General features: G+C 44.3%; 1 protein-coding gene across 10 annotated transcripts in view; it reads left to right on the top strand.

Annotated features, from left to right (window-relative positions):
- The window catches only part of adgrg6 (adhesion G protein-coupled receptor G6), a 78,246-nt gene that overhangs the window by 48,851 nt on the left and 9,387 nt on the right, over positions 1 to 20,008 (top strand). For 9 of the 10 annotated variants that reach the window (XM_047573490.1, XM_047573495.1, XM_047573491.1 and 6 more), the window contains 20 exons: positions 5,300 to 5,388; positions 6,561 to 6,613; positions 6,690 to 6,728; positions 6,810 to 6,958; positions 7,385 to 7,496; positions 8,752 to 8,840; positions 8,923 to 8,987; positions 9,070 to 9,206; positions 9,368 to 9,533; positions 9,661 to 9,807; positions 9,903 to 10,019; positions 10,189 to 10,234; positions 10,602 to 10,708; positions 10,868 to 10,995; positions 11,883 to 12,151; positions 12,256 to 12,358; positions 13,384 to 13,534; positions 13,655 to 13,787; positions 13,969 to 14,070; positions 14,612 to 14,767. In XM_047573490.1, the coding sequence (XP_047429446.1) occupies positions 5,300 to 5,388; positions 6,561 to 6,613; positions 6,690 to 6,728; positions 6,810 to 6,958; positions 7,385 to 7,496; positions 8,752 to 8,840; positions 8,923 to 8,987; positions 9,070 to 9,206; positions 9,368 to 9,533; positions 9,661 to 9,807; positions 9,903 to 10,019; positions 10,189 to 10,234; positions 10,602 to 10,708; positions 10,868 to 10,995; positions 11,883 to 12,151; positions 12,256 to 12,358; positions 13,384 to 13,534; positions 13,655 to 13,787; positions 13,969 to 14,070; positions 14,612 to 14,767 (2,358 nt within the window). Of the gene's footprint in view, positions 1 to 5,299; positions 5,389 to 6,560; positions 6,614 to 6,689; positions 6,729 to 6,809; positions 6,959 to 7,384; positions 7,497 to 8,751; positions 8,841 to 8,922; positions 8,988 to 9,069; positions 9,207 to 9,367; positions 9,534 to 9,660; positions 9,808 to 9,902; positions 10,020 to 10,188; positions 10,235 to 10,601; positions 10,709 to 10,867; positions 10,996 to 11,882; positions 12,152 to 12,255; positions 12,359 to 13,383; positions 13,535 to 13,654; positions 13,788 to 13,968; positions 14,071 to 14,611; positions 14,768 to 16,106; positions 16,149 to 20,008 lie in introns of all 10 variants that reach the window. The other variant, XM_047573494.1, reaches the window with a different exon arrangement.

The following is a 20,008-nucleotide window of genomic DNA, read 5'->3' as shown; positions in this document are numbered from 1 at the left end:
GTATTCTCAGAATTTCCCCCACAGCTGTTTGAAACAAACTGGCGGCTTGATGTGTTTCCTGTTGGACCCGATGAATCTAACCAGAACCGCCTGCAGTAGCTCCTCCATACTTCAGTCTGTCTAGTCGTAGTGATTCTTCTGGTTTCGGTGTATTCCTTTCACGCTCCACCAGCTTTGATCAAAGTCGAGTTTTCTGAAACTAGCTGTGATTGAAGGACAAGGTTAAAACTTGGAAATGCATTTGATTATCTTCATTTATTATCTGCTTTTTAACTATAATAACAGCAGAGGAGACGACGATGAAAGCTCCAACCAAAGCTGCTGCTGTAGATTCTCCTCAGCAGCTCACATCCTCAAAGTCCAAGCGTCCGACTGTTGGAGCACCTGTTCACCACAGAAGACAGATTTCTGGGTTAACTGCTCCAGCCGTCCGCAGGAACAGGAGGAGGAGGTCTGCTTTCATTCTCGGCCCCTCTGGAAGAGCCTCTCTTCCTCCAGACCAAACACCTCGTTCTCATCAACATCCTCCCAGACTCTTAGCTCCACCTGAGCCGACCCACCCCAAACCCCTAGCCTCCGTCCTTAGGGCCCCAGGCTATCGCAGCGCCAGAACCTCACTGGGTTTCATCTCAACTCCTCTGAGGAAGCGGCCAAGTGGAGGACGGCGTCCAGTTGCCACCAGAGCTCCACCTGGTAGGGAGGTTCACATCACAAAACCTGCTATCCCATCCCCAACCAGGCCTCCACACACAAGTGGGTTAAAACACACAACGTCAGGACACGTGACAAGGGTCTCCACAAAGATCACCTTGGATCTACGACCTGGATCAGAGCAGTCCACAGACGATGTGGAGGCAGCATCACTGACATCGCTGTCATCTTCATCAGTGCTTAGCAACAGAAAGAATAAGCCTGTAGCGTCCCAGTGGTCTCTACCGAGTGATGGTTACTTGTCTGGGTCTGAGGTGTATGATGTGACGGAGTTCGTGGAAGAGAGCGGCACTTTCAGCCTGTATGAGTTTGATGCTGCTGACTCCCTGAGGGAACCCACCGCCAGCCCTGAAGATCACAACGTCACCGCTCCAGAACGAGAAGGTAAACATCTCTACGATGGACGTACGCCACAAACGGTCACAACGGTCACAACTTCTCCTCAGACAGTCGCTCATACGGTGTCAAACAGCAGCAGTGGACAGAAGCAGTCTGCTGCAGATACACTGATTCAACCAGCTCCATCCCTCCTTATTCCCTCACTTTCATCCCTTCTCTCCACACAGCCGACTCCTTCTCTTCGACCGGACTCCTCTGATTTCCTTTCAGATTTTTACCCAAAGCAGATTATTTCCTCCTCAGTCCCACAAACAAAAGAAGATGCCCAGAAATCTCTAAACTCACAGCTGATTAACAATTTATCTACAAGTGCAGACAGATATTTACTCCCCAACAGATCCCTCTTTTTCTCCTCTCCTTCTCCAGTTTCTCCCAAAACTTCCACAACTACCAACACTTTTGACATCTCTCACCACTCATCTTCTTCTTTCTCCCCTTCGTCTCTGTCTCAAGCCATCACTCTGTCTTCATCATCCGTCTCCCCTACTGGTTTTACTTCACAGATTCAAACCACCACTCCCCTCCTTCCTCCTCCTCCTCCTACTCCTCCTCCTGCTCAGCAGCTCACCCTCCCCTCTTCCTCCCCAGTAGTCAGCATAAATTTTCAGCCGTCTTTGTTGTCATTTCTGTTTCTATCCTCAAACCTTAAAAAGATGTCTGAGGCCACGACAGCTGACTCAGCATCTTTGTTGTCACTTCCCATCTTTTCAAAAGCCCAGACTGAATCTCAGACTCCATTCGTTGGTGCACTAGTTCCTGAATACCTCTTACCTTCTGCAGAGACACCCTCAGTTAATGTATCCAAACCTTTGCCCTCCTCAATGGACAGTCAGTCCCCTGATGCTCAGTCGGGCACATTAGTTCGTTCGGTTGAATCCTTCAGTAAATTTAGCTCAACTCCTTCAGGTTTACCAGCGGAGAACCTGGCAGCCAGTTCGCAGCTGGAGGTGCGAGACTCAGAGATGAATTTGTCAGAGGTTTTGTGGCCTTCTTCAGATCCAACCAGTCTGTCAGTCACTCAGTTCTTGGCAGATTCTAAACAGAGAGACGGGTCACGTCCAGTCGGTGGCCTCGTGCCACTGGTGGCCTCTGAACACAGCCTGGCTCTGCTCCAGTCAGATACTCACAGAAAGCATGATTTACACTTAGCTTTGCCGTCTTCTAATGGTTTCCCTTTAACCAGGAGTCCTACTTCTGTTCACCTTGACAACCTATCGATGATGACAGCGTCTTCCTCCTCACCCTCCCCTGAAACGTCTGAGACGTCTTCATACAGAGACACTTATTTCTCCCATTTCCACGGCCGAACGAACTCACGGATTCCCACCATGTACGACAATGCATTCAGTCCCCTCAGTCTCTCTCTGCTGAATCCATCTGTCACAGCGCCGGCACCAACACCGGGGCTCCACTTCAGCCCGAGTGCACGGCTTAGTGTTTCAATCCCCCAGCACACTTCAAGCCCGGATTATACAACACCGCACCACTCAGACTTGACGCGAGCTAACGGCGAACGGCACACCCGACTCATGCATACGCACACTTCAGCCGAGGCTTCGATTGGAAGAGAGGAACTCAACGCAAAGAGTGTTAACGTTGAGGAGCCCCTCTCACCTCCTCTCCTTTCATCAGATTTTCTTTCCGTTTCAGAAAGCCTCACCTCTTCTCCTCCCTCTCTTTACCCTTCTCACATCTATCCTGTACTCAGGACTACCACCTCCCATCTCCTCTGGCGTCTCCTCACCCCTTCTCCCTCCCCTCTCCATCCCAGCTCATCTACATTGCTGACACAATCAGGCAGCTTGACAGATTCAGAAATTGGCTCCTCGTCACCCACTCGGCTGATGGTTGGATTCCTTCAGTCCACAACAGTTCGGTCCCCCCTGGACAAATATTTACAGGCTTCCACATTCCCTGATGACAAACTAAAACCCGGCCTCTCTCAGGCTTTTGTTTCTGCTGAGCTGGATGATGAGGAGGTTTTTCCAGGGCTTGCAAACAGCTCGCAGACAGCAGGCGCCTCCAGGTTTATCGGTGGTTCGGTTTTGTCGCCTCAGGCCTCAAAAGAGCTCAGTGCTGCTGGGAAACCTTTGCATCTCTCTGCTTTGTTTGATCCCGCCGATGTTGTTCCAAAGATACACACTGCAGACGGGCACATGTCTCCTTCAGCAGTGACCATCAGTGACGATACAGTAACAGAGCATCAGTCTGATGGAGGTCTGAATCCAGAAATGGCCCCAAACACTGAATCATTTCCTGCTGAACCTCAGTCCAGCTTCGTAACGTTGACTCAACCAACCAGCGCTCCAGTTATTTCCAACCCCCTGCACTCTTCTGGCCTTAATACCACCTCCTCCCCTGCAGCATCCACGTCCCCCACCAGCCCCTCTATCGATGCCCCAAATCACAGCTTCATTTCTGGGCTGGAAGAGATTCAACACCCTGGGAGTGCCAGCCACACCGAATACGCAAAATTCAAGTCCAATGCAAGCGTTGTCACGGAAATCAAAGATTCTGAGTCAAACGGTACTAAAGCTAAACATGGTGCGGAAGCATCTCAGGGCACTGGGAACTCAACCGTAGACGTGTCTGATCAGATTTTAGGAGCATTTCCAAAGCAGGACCACGTTGGCGACGTCGATGTCAAAGACAAACCATCTCCTCCGCCTGCCGCGGGTGATGCTGCTCACACCACAAAGTCATCGTCAGCAGCTCCTTTCAGATCAGTCAGTACGGCGGCTGACAGCGGCGGCCTGAACGAGGCCACGGTGAACCTGCCTCCTCAGCCTGCGTTGCCATGCCAATGTAAACAACGCTTTCATTTTACATGTCTGTGTGGACTGTCATCGGGGAACAGTATGTCATGCAGCAACGGCAAACCGTAGATGTAGAGAATTAAAAACTCAATCATCAGAGATGAAACTAGCATGCAGAGAATGCAGCGTAGTAGCATGTATGAAGTCTTAAAGTCCGTTTACAGACTCAACTCTACCAAACAAGGTTTTGAAAGAGTTACATATCCTTGAAGAATACATTATATGGCCAAAAGTATGTACACACACTCAGTGAGGACTTATCACCAGATGTCAGTGTTTGCCGTCACTAATGCTCTCATGACTGAACAAATCCCTGCAGCCACGATCTAGCAGAAAATGCTTTCACACCTGTCGGTGTGTGTATACATATAAAAGCGAAAAGATTTTAAGACTGAATACATCATTTGATTCCTTCCTCAGGTGGCTGGGTTTTACAGTTGTTAATTGTTCAGTAGGAGTAGATGTTAGTAGCTGTCAGTCATGTTGAATGGGTGGATAAAGGGTGGAAGTTGAGGCTCGTGCCTGGTTTGTGATTCTGGACCAGTTCTAGGGTGTTAACGGGAAGTTTCTGTCAGACTGTAGCACGTCTCAACAACTCCCTGGTTACTTCTGTCTTTCTCCTTCTTTGCTCTCATCATAGTATTATTCTGCCTTGGTTCCCACTTTTTCTTTTCTTGGAGGTGTCCAGTCCATCCAGCCTCTCTGCAAAGACGTCCTGCTCCGCTGCTGCTACTCTCTCAGACACTAAATAAAAGATCAAAATCTGGATGTTTGCAATGACCGGCTGCTCCATAAACCTCAGAAAGAAACGCAGAAGCAAATGTGTGCAGCTGGCAGGGTCTCCGACCAGAGCAGATGGAGTGGCAGTGGCGTCTCCTACCAATTGTAGAGACTATAGAGACACCTAGAGGCCGACGTGAAGCATAGCAGGAGAACCCCAATAAAACATGACGTACTTGAAGTTGACATTAATCTGCTCTTAACATCTGATTTGGTTCAGTTTCAGTTTTTAGATGGTTTATTTAGTTCAGTTCATCATTGTTTTTGTTTTTTTACATTAAAAATTAATTTAATTTCATTCAGATTTCAGATGTCATTTATTCTGGTTTAGGAGTAAATCAAACATGTTAAATCCTTGTAAAAGTGTGAGAAACCTCGGTCTGATTCCAGATGATCTCCTTCACCTTCCTCCTCCATCATTTCACACTCTAAAATTGGATTTTTCCACAACTCCATCAGCTCCAGCCGCTGCCTTCGTCTCCTGCTATGTGGCACAGGCACTTAAAAAGTTCCATTATGTGTGAAATAGCTTGTGGCAAATTGAGACTGAGGTATTATTTCCTCCCGTTCTCTCCTCACGCCTTCATTTGCAGAGGGCGTGTTCTACCGGATTGATGTGGAGGTGGAGGACGCCGGCTCGACGCTGACCATGGAGGACGTGGAGGAAGCTGTGGCTCTCTGGGTAAGAGTTCATCTGCAGCATCTTTCCCTCTGGCAATAAAAGTGAAACTGAGTAGCTTTTTTTTATTACTGCATTTCCTGAAAATGTTTCTTGCACACTGAAATCAGAGAAATGAAAAGATAATTGAAATGGATTTAAACTCTCCAAGTAAATTTTTATAACATGGAGTTTAAACAAATTCATAAAATAAGATTTGCTCTGAAGAAACAATTATTAGAAAACATCGCTGACTCATCTCATCTCTACCTGAAACATACTTTTATTAATTAATTATAGTGTCAATTCCTCCAAGACACAAGGACAACTCAAACTTCCAACTCAATCAACTTTATTTTCCTTCCAACTTTTGTCAGTACAGTAACTCAGGCTGTAAACCTTTAACGTCAGAGAAGTTAAGATTTTAATAAAACAGTTTAAAAGAATCTCAAACTTTTTAAATGAATTAACCACTTAAAGAATCTAAAGAAAATGATGCACATTTTCCCACATTTTTAGTAGTTTTAACATTTGACAGAATTTTAACATTTTTAACTTTGTGTTATACTTTTGTATTTAAACTTAATTCAAAATGAAATATCTGAGCGTAAACTCATTTATCAAATGTCAGTGAAGTCAATGCTGCATCGTGCTCTACACAGCAGTTTAACTTGAACTTGAACGCAGCCCTTCAAACAACAAGAACGTTACTAAACCATTTCACCGACCAGAGAGATGAACCCAGAGACCACGTTCTTTCTCAGCTACTTCAAATCAGCGTCAGGGATCAGGACTACTACACTACAGGACACTACACTAAATAAAAGTAGCGGGAATAAAAGTAATAATATGTATTCCTTAATTCATAAATTCATGAATGGCCTTGTTTACTTTTTAATAACCTTAATTACTGAATTAGAGGTTGGAATGGTTCTTTTGGAAAATGCATTTTTTGGTTTAACATTTCTGTGTTTGACTGAAATACTCACAAAACAATGATGTTAAAAATGAAAAGGACAAACCAGGTAATAAAATGATCAAATATGTTCTGCCTGGTGGGCGTTGAGGTTTAAACATCTGTGGGTGGTGTCCACCTGAAGTCTGTTAACCCAACAAGTCTTATGTGGATCTACCTGAAGGACTGAGAACCTCCACAGACTCATTGACCTGATCCGATTTGTTTCTGTTTCTTGCAGCTGAATCAAACATTTCAGGACTGGAATCATAACGTCTCCGTAGGCAACATCAGGTAAAGGCTGATCCGTTCGTCTCAGTGCTTCTTTCTCTGGACGATAAGAGCTTTAAGATGATTCTCTTCTTTCCAGCATCCGGGCTTTGTCACCATATGGAGTCGACCCAACCAGGTGAGGCTGACGTCTGGTGTTGTAGCGTTTACTGACCTGGGTGAGGCTCTTATTCTGAAGCGTCTGGTTTCTCGTGTCCAGATACGCCTGCCAGGCCCTGCTGGTTCATTACTATGTCACCAACGAGAGCGTTGGAGAGGCGGCGGTGTCGACCCAGCTCTCCACCAAAGAAGGACACCTGAGCGCCGGCCTGAGGGTCCAGTCTGCCTCCGTCAAAGCACAGCTCATCGGTCAGAAATTAAACTGGTTGTCATTCATAAATACTTGATCTAAACATGATCCAATAAGACGCCTGCTCTCTCTCCAGCATTCTGATGATGGAAGACCCTGGGATTTTCTGTAACTGTTTACATTTGTTTGTTTTCATTCAGCCATGTAAAAAAGAATTCTTTCCCACGTCCAGCCAAATAAATAACCCCAACCCCAACCCCAACCCTAACCCTAACCCTAACCCTAACACAATAAGACCTAAAAACCTAAGAGCCTCAATAAAGACAAAGAAATTACACACTGTTAAAAAAACAAAAAAAAACAAGCAGCAGTTCATGTCTGGTCCTCTTGTCGTCTTTGGATCCTTCTGTTTGTCTTTAGTCTCTAGTTCAGTATTTAGTTCATGGTCTTATCACTAAGATGTCTCCTTCTGCTCCTCCTGACAGAGAACTGTCCTGAGGAGAACCCTCTCCACTACCTCTGGCCCGAGAGCCGACCCTCCACCACCCAGTACCTGCCCTGCTTCCCCAACAAGGACCAGAGCGCCTCCAGGACCTGGTAACACACATTAAACATTCACATTCAGGTTTATTTGTCCCGAGCAGGATTAACAGCACAATGAGTAACACAAGACAACACACAGAATGATTAATACAATACAGTAAAACACATCACCTGAAGGTAAAACATAGTTTAATTGAGGACCTTCCTTTATTCCCTTTATTATTATGATTTCTATTCAGTGTTGCTCAGTTTACGGTTCACTTGATGACTTTAACTAATTTAATGTTGCCAGCATTTACAAACCGGAAGCTGAAATAATGATGAATATGTGTTTTTGGAGAGTAAGTGATTATGAGACACTGGGATGCTTCACAAAGAAACTAGTTTCAGGTGTGACTTTGCCTGCTACTGCTGGGTATTTATGTTGCCCTTTTGAAGAACCATGGTGTAATCAATCATCATGTTCTACATTGTTACATGAATATTATCCCAATGATCAGCAGATTTTCAACCCCATCAAACAAATGAAACAGAAATATTATACTGGTGTATCACTGAGGTGTAAAAGTAAGTGCTCCCCTGTAAAGCCAAAACACATGTCGAATAAAGTTGTTCAGTGTACTACTACGATTAATAATATTAATTCATTTTTATGTATTGCACTTTACATTTTAACAATCTCAAAGTGCTACTTGAAGTCTTGACTTTTCTTTAAAACATTTGTGTATTTAGAAAGCTAAGATGTGATCAGATGGATATCCTCAGCTCTTTGCTGGTTTCTGGTACTGTGCAACCAGTTGTTCAGATCTGATCACTGATCTTTAACAGCAGTTTATCCAAAAAAAAAAAAAATCTAAGCTGAGACAACAACAAATGGACTTGTACAGTTTCTTGACAATGTTTCATCCAAGTCTCCAGCTCTGAAAGTCTGGTGGGCAGTGGGGGTTTAAATAGGAACATCTGTGGGGGTTCTCCACCTCAAACTCTCATTAATATCTAATTAAGTACTCACCTGTAGCCAGAGTCGACAGTTTGACTCCGTCCTCTTTCTCCAGTGAATGGTGCTCTATTGAGGTACCCCAGTCTGAAGTCTGAATGAATCTACTTGAGGTCAGATGATTATAGGATGATGGTAGATTACATCTCAGTCCACCCCCTGCGTTCAGAGAAAAATCTTCCAGTTTGTCATAGATGTCCTAATTTACGCTTCTGTCTTCTGTTTATAAATGAGTCCTTTTACTTTTTGCTCAACTCTGTACACCACGTTTCACTAATAAACATCATATAAAATCATTTTTTCTTCTCCCAGTTTGATCAGTAAGCAGAACTATTCCTCCTACTGGTCGGCTGCAGACTTCAGGAACTGCACGGATATCGACACCATCCACGTGTCAGCAGGTAAGTCAGGAATGATTTCATCCAATGTGACGCAGTAAAGTCGAGATTCAAAGTTAAATACGGTGTTTGTTGTTTGGTGCAGAGAACGCTGCAGAGGTGGCCGGCCAGCTCGCCGTCATCACCAACAACGAGCTGTCCAACGAAGAGGTGAGGGTCCGTCCCGCTGTCTCTGGCTGCGCCAATGACAGGTGTCCATAACATGTCCTTCCTGTCCTCTGTCTCTCTGCAGGTGTCCAAAGTGGTGACAAAAGTGAAGCAGCTGGTGGACGTGGCCAAGATCAACTCCAGCTTAGCCTCCACCGTGGTCACCATCATCTCCAACGTCATGACCAGTTCTGAGACGGCGCTAGCTGCCAGCTCTGAGAAGTATGCTGCTCACACTCTACCTGTACTCTGCCCGAAACACCTGGAATCTGTGGCTAAGGGAGTGTGGACACAGATTACAACCTGAGTTATCTATATTTATACTCTAAAATGAATGTGCATATGGGCACTTGGTTTAAGAATATACATTTTTTTCTCCTTAGAGCTCTGAAGACAGTGGACGAGTTGGTCCAGAAGATCGAGTTTGAGGGTCAGTCCATCAGCATCACCTCCAGACATCTGGCTCTGGGGATCTCAGCCCTTAACACCACCGTGTTCAACGGGACGTCCTTCAGTGCCTTCATTTCCCCAAACACCACCGATCCACAGGTAACACTCATTGAAGCCTCCGCCTTCTTCTTCTGGTGGAGGAACCGTTCACGTTAGGAAGCTCACAAGCTTTTGTCCCTGTGTAACGTTAAATTTAGTTTCACTGTTTCTTCTCCTCTCTCCTCAGATTGATTTCGAGTCAGAGCGAGTCAACCCTTTAGCTCAGGTCTTGCTGCCGGCCTCCCTGCTGTCTGGGGATTCTCTGAGCGAGGACGACCGATTGTCTCTATCCAGGATCAACTTCATGTTCTTCAGCAAAACCAACCTGTTCCAGGTCAGAAGAATCAACGCTGCTGTGGATGTGCATGAGTGAGTCCTGGTGGCATAAAGTGTCAGAGCAGTGAATGATTTCCTTGTGTGGTTTTCCAGAGAGAGCAGGATGGACGCTCTTTAAACAGTTACGTGGTGGCCAGCAGCGTGGGAAACTTGTCCATCAGCAACCTGAAGGATCCAGTGAAGATCGAGATCGCTCACCTCCCTGGACAGGTTGGACGAGAGTGTTCTCAGTCTCTTTATATATATAAATTGAAACAGAACTGAAAGCTTAGCATACATAGCAACATTTTACTTCCTTGCTGTTGGTTAACAGTTTAGTGAAAGACATGCATATTGCAAATGAAGAGTGTTATTTTTCATTTGTTGTCTCTCTCTGCAGCCGTCTCTGAATCCAGCTTGCATGTTCTGGAACTTCACAATGAACGGTGAGTCTGTCGTCATGTCTCTCCAAACAGTTTCTCATGTCTGGAGGAAGAAACAACACAGTTCTGCAAAAAAAAAAAAAAAACGAAAGGAACAACTTTATATATGACGCGTTTCAGCTTGTGGCCTTCATCAAGAAACAAAAAAAAAACTATAATGTAGGAGGAACATTTAAATGAATGACGTATGTATGTGCGTAAAAACAAGCATAATAGTTTTTATTATGTGAGCAGCTACCGTCAAAGGTCTCTGCACAAAAACTGGAGAAAACACAGGCGAAAAGACAAAATCATTCACGTTGTTCCTCAGTCTCCTCAGGAGTCACTGTCCTATCTGTAGTCTAATGCAGTTCCTGTGTCTTGCAACTAGATGGTGCAGGAGGGTGGAGCAGCAAAGGCTGCAGAGTCTCAGAAGAATCCACCAACAACAAAACCATCTGCCTCTGTGACCACCTCACACACTTTGGCATCCTCATGGTAAGACATGTGCACATTCATCACTATCTCAGAGTCCACATCATTAACTTCTGATGCCTCTAATGCAGTTTCAGTGATTTGGATGAGTTATTGAGTTATTTTCATGTACTTTTAGTTTGGTTCAGGGTCTCAAAGGAATCTTTTCGTCTTTCTCTGCAGGACATATCTGGAGTTTCACCTCACATAGACCCAAAGAACAACAAGATCCTGACCTTCATCACCTACATTGGCTGCGGCATCTCTGCCATCTTCTCTGCTGCCACGCTGCTCACTTACATCGCCTTCGAGTGAGTCTGCTCCGCCAGCTGCAGGACTGTGCTCTTATACATTACGCATCATTGACTCTAAAACAGCTACACACAGCTATTCATTACCTTGACTAGCTTTAGTCCAGTAATCTGTGTAACTAGCTCCTCTTTGAGGCCTTGAGGGATGGGAAGACACATGAGGTTTAGAAGCCTTAGCTATGGTGTGCTCACAGCCAGAGAGTGATTTCACTTTTAAATTCAGCTCGCTCTTCACCAGATCAGTTCAGTCTAAGCCCACACAGTGAATGAGACCCACCCACCAAGAACACTGGCACTGAATTTGAAATATGTGGAAACCACATGTAGGCCATGTCTGACTGTCAGGTAACTTATCACCTCCAATAACATGACCAAAAGTAGCGTATGGGTTTGAATCATGGTACTTCTCGTAGCACTAAAGCAACACCACATCTCCAGAGGTGGAGTTTTTGTTGAGAAGTTATTTATTTGGCCTTTTGTTGGTTAATCTGGTGGAAAGACAGGAAGTTGTAGCTCAGAGTAGGTGATCAGGGCGCCCATGAGTACTGATCAGGGAACACTTAATCTTTAGCATCAGTTGTTGGGTTTGAACTGAGCACCTCTTGTATAATACATCACTGAGCCCCCACATTCCTCCAGGAGCCTCCAGCTTTGACTTGTGAATCACATTCATTTGAAGACCTCCAGTCGTGGGAACCGTCTGGATCAGGAAAAGGGAGAGAAACATGAGAAACCCTCAGTTGCTGCATGTTGACAGACTTTAGCTTAACTTAATTGCTCAGGTGGTCACAGATGCTGTAGATATTCAGAACTGAAAGCCATCGCAAACGGCAGCAAATAAAGCTGTCGTCACAATCTAAAATATCTTTACCGTTGACTTCCCACAGAAAGTTGCGGCGCGACTACCCGTCCAAGATCCTGATGAACCTCAGCACGTCCCTGCTCTTCCTCAACATGGTGTTCCTGTTGGACGGTTGGCTGGCCAGTCTGGACACCCACTGGCTCTGCTTGTCCGTGGCCATCTTGCTGCACTACTTCCTGCTGACTTCCTTCACCTGGATGGGTCTGGAGTCCATCCACATGTACATCGCTCTGGTCAAAGTCTTCAACACTTACATACGCAGATACATCCTCAAGTTCTGCATTGTGGGATGGGGTGAGTCTTAAGAAAATATATTTCTCAACATAAAACATTACGGGGCCAACAACTGCATAAGGCATGCAGAAATAAAATGGTCACATTTGGATAATGTGTTCCAGGTCTCCCTGCAGTACTGGTGGGGATTATTGTTGCAGTGGATAAGAACTCGTATGGACTGCAGGAGTATGGCCAAGCAGAGTCAGCGGATGGATCTTCAGAGGTGTAAGTCAGCAGAGGGCTGCAAAACCAAAAATAGATGGCTCACGATGTATTTACGTGCTTTAAAACATTTTGCTAGAATGTTGTGAAAATGACCTGAGATAAATAACAGGAAATAACAAAAGATTTCTGTTTGTTTCATATTAAACAAAGAAAACGTACTCAAGTTTCTTGAAAAAAGATTAGTGAAGAAGAGGATTAGTTATCAAAATAGTTCACAATAAGTGCTCTACATTGACCTGTTAATCAACTAAACATTGCACCCCTGAAGAAAAGTAAGAACTCATCATGTATCCAACTGTTTTTGGAAAGTGATGGGCGGTGGAAAGTGGATACTTTTTGGCGTATTTGCAAAATATATCAAACAATTGCCACCAGAGGGCCGTCCTCTCAGTATTTCTTCACCAGGCCTCAAACCATTGCTTGGTTTCCAGCCATTATGGTGCATCCCTGCATGTTAGTGACATGTTATATGATCAGCGGAGTAACGTGAAACCATCAGCTGAATAGCAAATACACCCTGAAGCTTCTTCCATCCTCAGAGGAACGAATCGTCTCTGATGATAAAGAGGAAATAAAGACACTGATCAGTATTGATCGCATCAATAATTAACCACATCATGAATCACACACAGCCTCCTCATATTCAATCATTTTATGATCAATCAATAGTCTGTTGAGTAGGTAATAATGCATTGGTTTAGTATAGTGCTTTTTCATTAGATGCTTAAAGCAACACCTTCCCCTGGTGGTGGCTGTTAATTCGTACCTACAGCCTCTGACCACCACCAGTAAGAATCACTCACTCACAATCATACACCAGTGGAGTTCACTCTGGGAGCAAAGCGAGTTAAGAGTTCACACCTCCACATGTTTACTGAGGTCAATGTGTTCACAACTCGACTTTATGTGGACAGTTGTGACTCGGATTACTAAGGGGAGATGTTACAGGGAGGTCTGAACTGCCTTTTTTTGCAGTGTAGTTATGCGTCAGCATGAAAACGATTGTATGTGTATTTCTTTCTTAGCTGCTGGATCCAGAACCCGGTTGTCTTCTACACCACCTGCGTGGGTTACTTCTGTCTGGTGTTCCTGCTCAACGTGGCCATGTTCATCGTGGTGATGATGCAGATCTGCGGCCGCAATGGCAAACGCAGCAACCGCACCCTGCGAGAAGAGGTCAGGACTCACCCTAACCGGATGACAGGAACTATCAACATATTTGTATTGTTCTAGTCTGTTTCATCAGTCATTATTATTAGATTGGATTTGTACCAACTCTCTGTCCCTGTAAATTAGGTTCTACGAAACCTGCGAAGTGTCATCAGCCTCACCTTCCTACTCGGCATGACGTGGGGCTTCGCACTGTTTGCCTGGGGACCCGTCAGCCTGGCCTTCATGTACCTCTTCACCATCTTCAACTCACTACAAGGTCCAGTGGGAAGTTTCTAGACTGTAGTTAGGGAGACTGATAGAAAGCAGCCACAGTTAAAGCTTGAAATTCTCCTCAGAGCATGTGCATTCGCCACTGCACAGACTAAGATACATACAGTATAATTAAATACTTATTCACAGACTCTTAGACGTTTCACATTTTTCCTTTCTGTCCCCAGGTCTCTTCATATTCATCTTCCACTGCGCCCTGAAGGAAAATGTGCAGAAGCAGTGGAGGAGATATCTTTGCTGTGGCCGATTCAGGCTGTCAGACAACTCAGGTACCCGTCCGTCCGTCCGTCCATCCATCCATCCGTCTGTCTGTATCACTCAGGCTGAAACTAGTTCAAGTCTCTCCACAGGAGATCTGTCTGCTGAACCGCTGCCAGGTTCCCACAGCAGCAGAAAAAAAGAGGACACTTTATTAAAATATAAAACCTAAGTCACCTCGGCTTTTCAGCTAATAAAAAAAGATAAAATGCAGTGGTCTCTCAAAGACCGAGGAGTCCTCCAGGTGCACTCAGTTGTGAGGATGTGCCTTTGAAACAAGGGTAAGAGTCTGTGAGCTTCCATCTGACCAGAAAACAACCACATGAACTTCTTGCAGAATGAATTTTATAGAATAAACTAGTTTACATTTAACCCCAAGGCAAAGAAGTATATTATATTTATATGAATCAAAAACAAGCAGCTATGACGTTGACTTGTGTGAAAGGAAACAGGCAGCGCCAGGTTCAAATGGCCGAAAGCATTAGGAGGTTAGGCTTCCATTAAGAGTTGACCTTTACGCTTCCAGCTGATGAGTTTGTTTCCTGTCTCCAGATTGGAGTAAGACGGCCACAAACAACACGAAGAAGGTGAGCTCGGACAACCTGGGAAAGTCTTTGTCCTCCAGCTCCTTCGGCTCCAGCACGGCCAACTGGACCTCCCAGGCCAAAGCTACGCTCAACCCCTTCACCAAACGACACAGTAACACAGGTAAGACACAGGTTCAGGTCAACCCACGGGGCAAAAGAATCATTATTTATGAACTGAAGTTATCTCCCTTCAAGAAAACACTGCAGCACATGGACTTTTTATGTTTTTTTCCTTAAAGAATGCATATTCATCTGACCTGGTTCATATGAATCAAGGCTGCACTATTGTCTGTCTGTGGGAACCTCACAAAAAGTGTAATGATCAAGTTTATATGCAGACTCCAGTGTTTTCTGTCCTGACTACTTTGTACAGTAATACTATAAATAGAAATGGTGGATAGAACCATGAAACTTTATTTCCAGTGTCATGACTGAAAATGACTGAATGAATGAAACGACAGGATGTCAGTCTGATCTTTGTGTAGGAGGAGGATCAGATTGACACTGATCTCTAGTCAGGTCTTGGCATAATGAGGTCATAACTCCAGCAAGGCTTTTTTTGCTCTTTTTGTTCTGTTTCTACCAGACTTGTCTGCTAGCTCTCTATTTATATTTCATTATTGGGCAAATTTCTACTGATACAGAGAAATAAAAACTCTGAACAGTCCTCCAGCCGCTCAGAGTAACTGGCTAGGCAACATAAAAGCATGAAGGAGTTCTCAACAGATGCTTTAATCTCTGTGAACTCTTCATCCTTCAACAAATTCAACTCCACAGCTCTTAAATGACACAGATGACTGTCCGTCACCACATCAAGCCCCGCCCCCAAACGAACTGATTGGTCTGCTGCTGGTGCAGAAACAGTTCCCACCAGAGAGACGCCAGAACAATTTTATTTCTCAAAATAGTTCGTAGGCTATTTCAGGCTACTTCCTGTCCTCTGTGCACCTTAGAAGCTGCACCGTCAAAACACTTCTACAAAATGCAATATATTTCCACAAGGGTCACAAATTCGGGGACTTGCCAGGAGACTCTAGATGAGTGTTAAAGCTAGTATTATTCTCAAACTCCACTGAGGACAAAGGAAGGAGATTGATTCCAGCTGCTCCCAGTCTTTAAGGACGGCTAAGCCAGACTCCTGCTCCATCCATTCATTACCTATTACTGCCGAACAACGTAACAATGTCTCTGGACTGCGTAAGGAAGCCAGAGAAAACCCAGGCACAGAGAACACACAGAAAGACTCTTATTTCCCCTGATTCCTGCTATTCAGCACATTCAGCTTATATATGTATTTAGTCACGCTAAGGGAACACTGGGTCTGCATGTACACATGGTTAACACGAGCTGATGTTTGGTTCCCGTTTCATGCAGCTCCTGCAGGTTTGTCGCTGTAACTGTGGAACGTTCTTTAATGTCGTCTCACATGTGACGTTCATGTGTCTGTGTTTGGTGTGTAGAAAGCTCTTCCATCCAATAACCAGAGTGGAGGACCCGCGGAGGTAAAGCTAAAGCTGATTGGCTATTTGACTTCCTGCTTCCAGCATCATGTGATCCCCTCTGTGTTTCCCAAAATGCTCGCCGTCAAAGTGGATCTGGAAGTTGAAATTCTAGGATCGATGAAACCTTTGAATTGGATCGGAAATTCCGAGACTTTGCTAGCAGGCATTTTGGGAACGCAGCCACTGTGACTGTGTTGTGATTGGCTGGTCACCGTGATGTCACTGTGATTTCACACCACCTTGTTCCCACCCTGAGACACACTGATGGGGTGGGGGGGGGCGAGGCCCGTTTCCCACCAATGACTCAAAACAAAGCTCAAAGTTTACGTCCCCCCCTCAGGGTGCCCCGGGGTGTAGAAACAAGCGCACCAAACTGCATCCAAGCTAACATCTGCAGTGTGTTGAATGACGTTTGAAGTGTTTGGGTTTTTAATAAGAGCACAGTAACACCAGGCTAACACTGTGGTTCACATTAGAGTAACTGATGTGATTATTTGAGTTTGCTCATTAGAATTAACACCAAATGTTTGAATTTGTCAAACATGACATGATGCAAAAACCCCCAGTGAGACGCTGTTCATAGTCACATTAGTGTTTTCTAAATTAGCAACAGGCTGCACATTCAAATATGAGAGATGGAGGGGAGGACTGTTTCATATGAGCTTACTCAGGTCACCAATCAGCCCAACAGGCGCAACATCTTCTTCTTTTATTGGATCAACGTGAATATATCACAGCCACATCCCACCCAACCTGACGTACATGTACATGAGTTATATTTAAAAATGAGATACCAAATCTGAGAGGGACCCAAGCACAAACTGCGGAGACTTGAAACTTTCTTGAGTCAACGGTTTCATGTCACATGCTCAGATGGCAGCACTGGGCTCCATTTGCATCCTCTTGGGTCATGAATGTTTGGAAGCAAAGACCTGAGACTCACAGCAGTGAACCATGACTATGATTAGACTGAGGAGGAACTGGGGCTAAACTGGTTTGGGGGCTATGTCTGGTTTAGTGCCTCTGAACCGAGTGGACTCATGAAAGAATCCATGTTGTTGAACTCTGCATGAACTCAGAGGTTATTTGAAAACCATTTCATTAAGGGAGGATTTTTTTTCCAGAATGCAAAATACCTGCTTGTAGAAGATTAAGTAATCAATGGCTTCAACCATTTTGATCAGAGATAAAATTATGTGATCAGATATATGTTCACATCAAAACATCAGTCCCTCTAGACATCTACTGGAAGTAGAACAGAAGAAAAAGAACTATATTCTCCTCCATGTGAGCGTCCGGTCCTGAATGTCTAGAGTCTTAGAGGACGCCTAAGATGTGTCCACATCTCCAACATCTCTGTCCTCATGGATTCCAGCTTCGTCTTTGTTTTTTTACCTCCGTGTTTCTGTTCCTCCTGGAAACTCCTCACCCTGATGTTTACACCACGTAGAGCAGAGATGCTCAGGGGGAACGGATTTATTCCAGCACTGATGAATCATTACCACAAGAAATCTACATCTGATGATTTGAAAACTTCTTCTGATCAGTCTGTTCTCACGGAGGTGGTTATTTGAGACCCTTTAATTCTGATTATTACAGGAATAATAGTGTTCATGAAAACCCAACAACTGTTATTTTGCGTGGTGTGCATTATTGCACTGTTTGTCATAGAGACATATCGGCAAATAAAAATAAACCAAGACAAAGGGTCTCACTGATTTTTTTTCTTTTTTTTTGCTGGGAACCCTGGATAAATAAAAACATCAACAGGAAAAAACGAGACAACGACCAGATTGTTTGGCATGACTTCTAATAATTCTGCTTCTCGTGAGACGTTAACACTGCGCTCCGTCACTGCTTATATGGTCACATGGTCAATGAAATCTGCATCAGTCATCGTGTCACCTAATCTTTACCCCATTTAGGGCAAACATGCGCAACATTAGCACTGTAGCTAAAGTGCTGCCATTGAATTTATACATGGATGTTATGAATGGCTCATCCAACCCTGGTTTGTTTGTAGGCTGCATGCTGAGCTAATTAGCTGCTCAGGTGCAACATTTACTGCAGTTATTTTCGAGTATTTCCTTCACCAGCACTGCTACCATAACAGTCTGTATGTGGCCCTTAAATTATATTCATCAGAACAAGTTTAATGACTTTGTCACCCTGAGCTCCCCAGCCCCACCTTAGCTCCACCGTAGCCCTGCCTTAGCTCCTCCATAGCTCCACCTTAGCTCCACCTTAGCTCCACCTTAGCCCCTACTTAGCTCCTCCTTAGCTCCACCTTAGCCCCACCTTAGCCCCTCCTTAGCTCCTCCTTAGCTTTACCTTACCTCCTCCTTAGCTCCACCTTAGCCCCACCTTAGCTCCACCTTAGCCCCACCTTAGCCCCACCTTAGCTCCTCCTTAGTCCCACCTTAGCTCCTCCTTAGCCCCACCTTAGTCCCACCTTAGCTCCACCTTAGCCCCACCTTAGCTCCACTTTAGCCCCACCTTAGCCCCTCCTTAGCTCCTCCTTAGTCCCACCTTAGCTCCTCCTTAGCCCCACCTTAGTCCCACCTTAGCTCCACCTTAGCCCCACCTTAGCCCCTCCTTAGCACCACCGCCTCAGCTGTCAGTCAGAAGAACAATCCCTTGGATGTGGTTTCTGAGTCAAAATGAGGGACTAATTGTGATTTCAGCTGGTCTTTAACTATGTTCAGATGATGTAATATCGAAGTGTTTAGAGTTACAGGGAGAGTCCATCTTAATCTAATTTTCTGTAAGGATTTCCAGATGAAAGAAAAAGAACTAGAATAACTCAGAGGAGAAGTCATTTGTCAATGACAAATTTCAGAAAAGGTTTTTGTTCCTGGTGCCAAAGGGCCATTTGTTTTTTTGTTACTTTTTAAACATCTTGCTGTTATTTATTGTTCAGTTAGGAAGGTTAAGGAAGTGATATGATTTTTATTTTTGCCAATTCTGAACAATGCTTGTGCAACTGCAAAAATGTCTTTGTTCATCTTCGTGATTTATTTAATTCTCTGACAGCAGAGGAATCAGATGCAGCTCTGCCATCAGTTAAAGAGCATTTTCAAGCTTTTTAGAGTGACTTTCATACGACTGGATACAGAGTTTGAAGAATAACTAAACATCTTAAAATCACAGAAATGGATAACTTTGTTTTAGAGTTGTAGCTGCTGACTTAACATTTTCCACTTTGAAAATTATTATTTTTTTCTTTGGACAAAATGCAACATGGACGTACTATTCTGAGCCAAAACGTTTTCACCAAGGTTTTGGTATTTTGCGTAATGTCAAACTTCAAAAAACGTTTGTGATTCAAATCGTTCATCACTTTAAAGATTGGAAATTGATGAATCAAATCAATTTAACCTAATTTCTCTGGCATCCAGTGCATCGGTTTAAACAGCCAACTCTTCACTTTATAAAGGGTTCTGACTTATTGAACTCTAGAATCTGTGGATCTTGTCAATCCAACAGAAACACCGTGAAGTTTTTGCAGTGCTGCTAAAACTGTTCCCTAACACAGTGTGATCATGTCGCTGAAGGATGCCATTGATCATCCCTCTTAAATAAACACAGGATTGTTTTGTCTCCTCAGTATTTATGTGAAATTATGGACTACTGCAGCTTAAGTATTGAGTATTTATTCTGGCACTTTTCAGGGGAAGACAAAAAGTTGTTGTTCCCCCAACACATTACTCAAATTTCATACTGTTCACATCCACAAAGTTTGCACTGCCAATATTTCTCTGGAGTCAAAACCACTTGGTTAATATTTAAAATATAAGGATGACAACTCTGACTGCTCACATGAGACGAGCTACCAACAGCTCATGTTGAAGACACTTAAT

This window comes from Mugil cephalus, chromosome 21, assembly GCF_022458985.1.
Source record: "Mugil cephalus isolate CIBA_MC_2020 chromosome 21, CIBA_Mcephalus_1.1, whole genome shotgun sequence".
NCBI classification, from domain to species: domain Eukaryota; kingdom Metazoa; phylum Chordata; class Actinopteri; order Mugiliformes; family Mugilidae; genus Mugil; species Mugil cephalus.
Note: the sequence above shows the minus strand (reverse complement) of the source record. Positions and strands in the feature narration are given on the sequence as shown.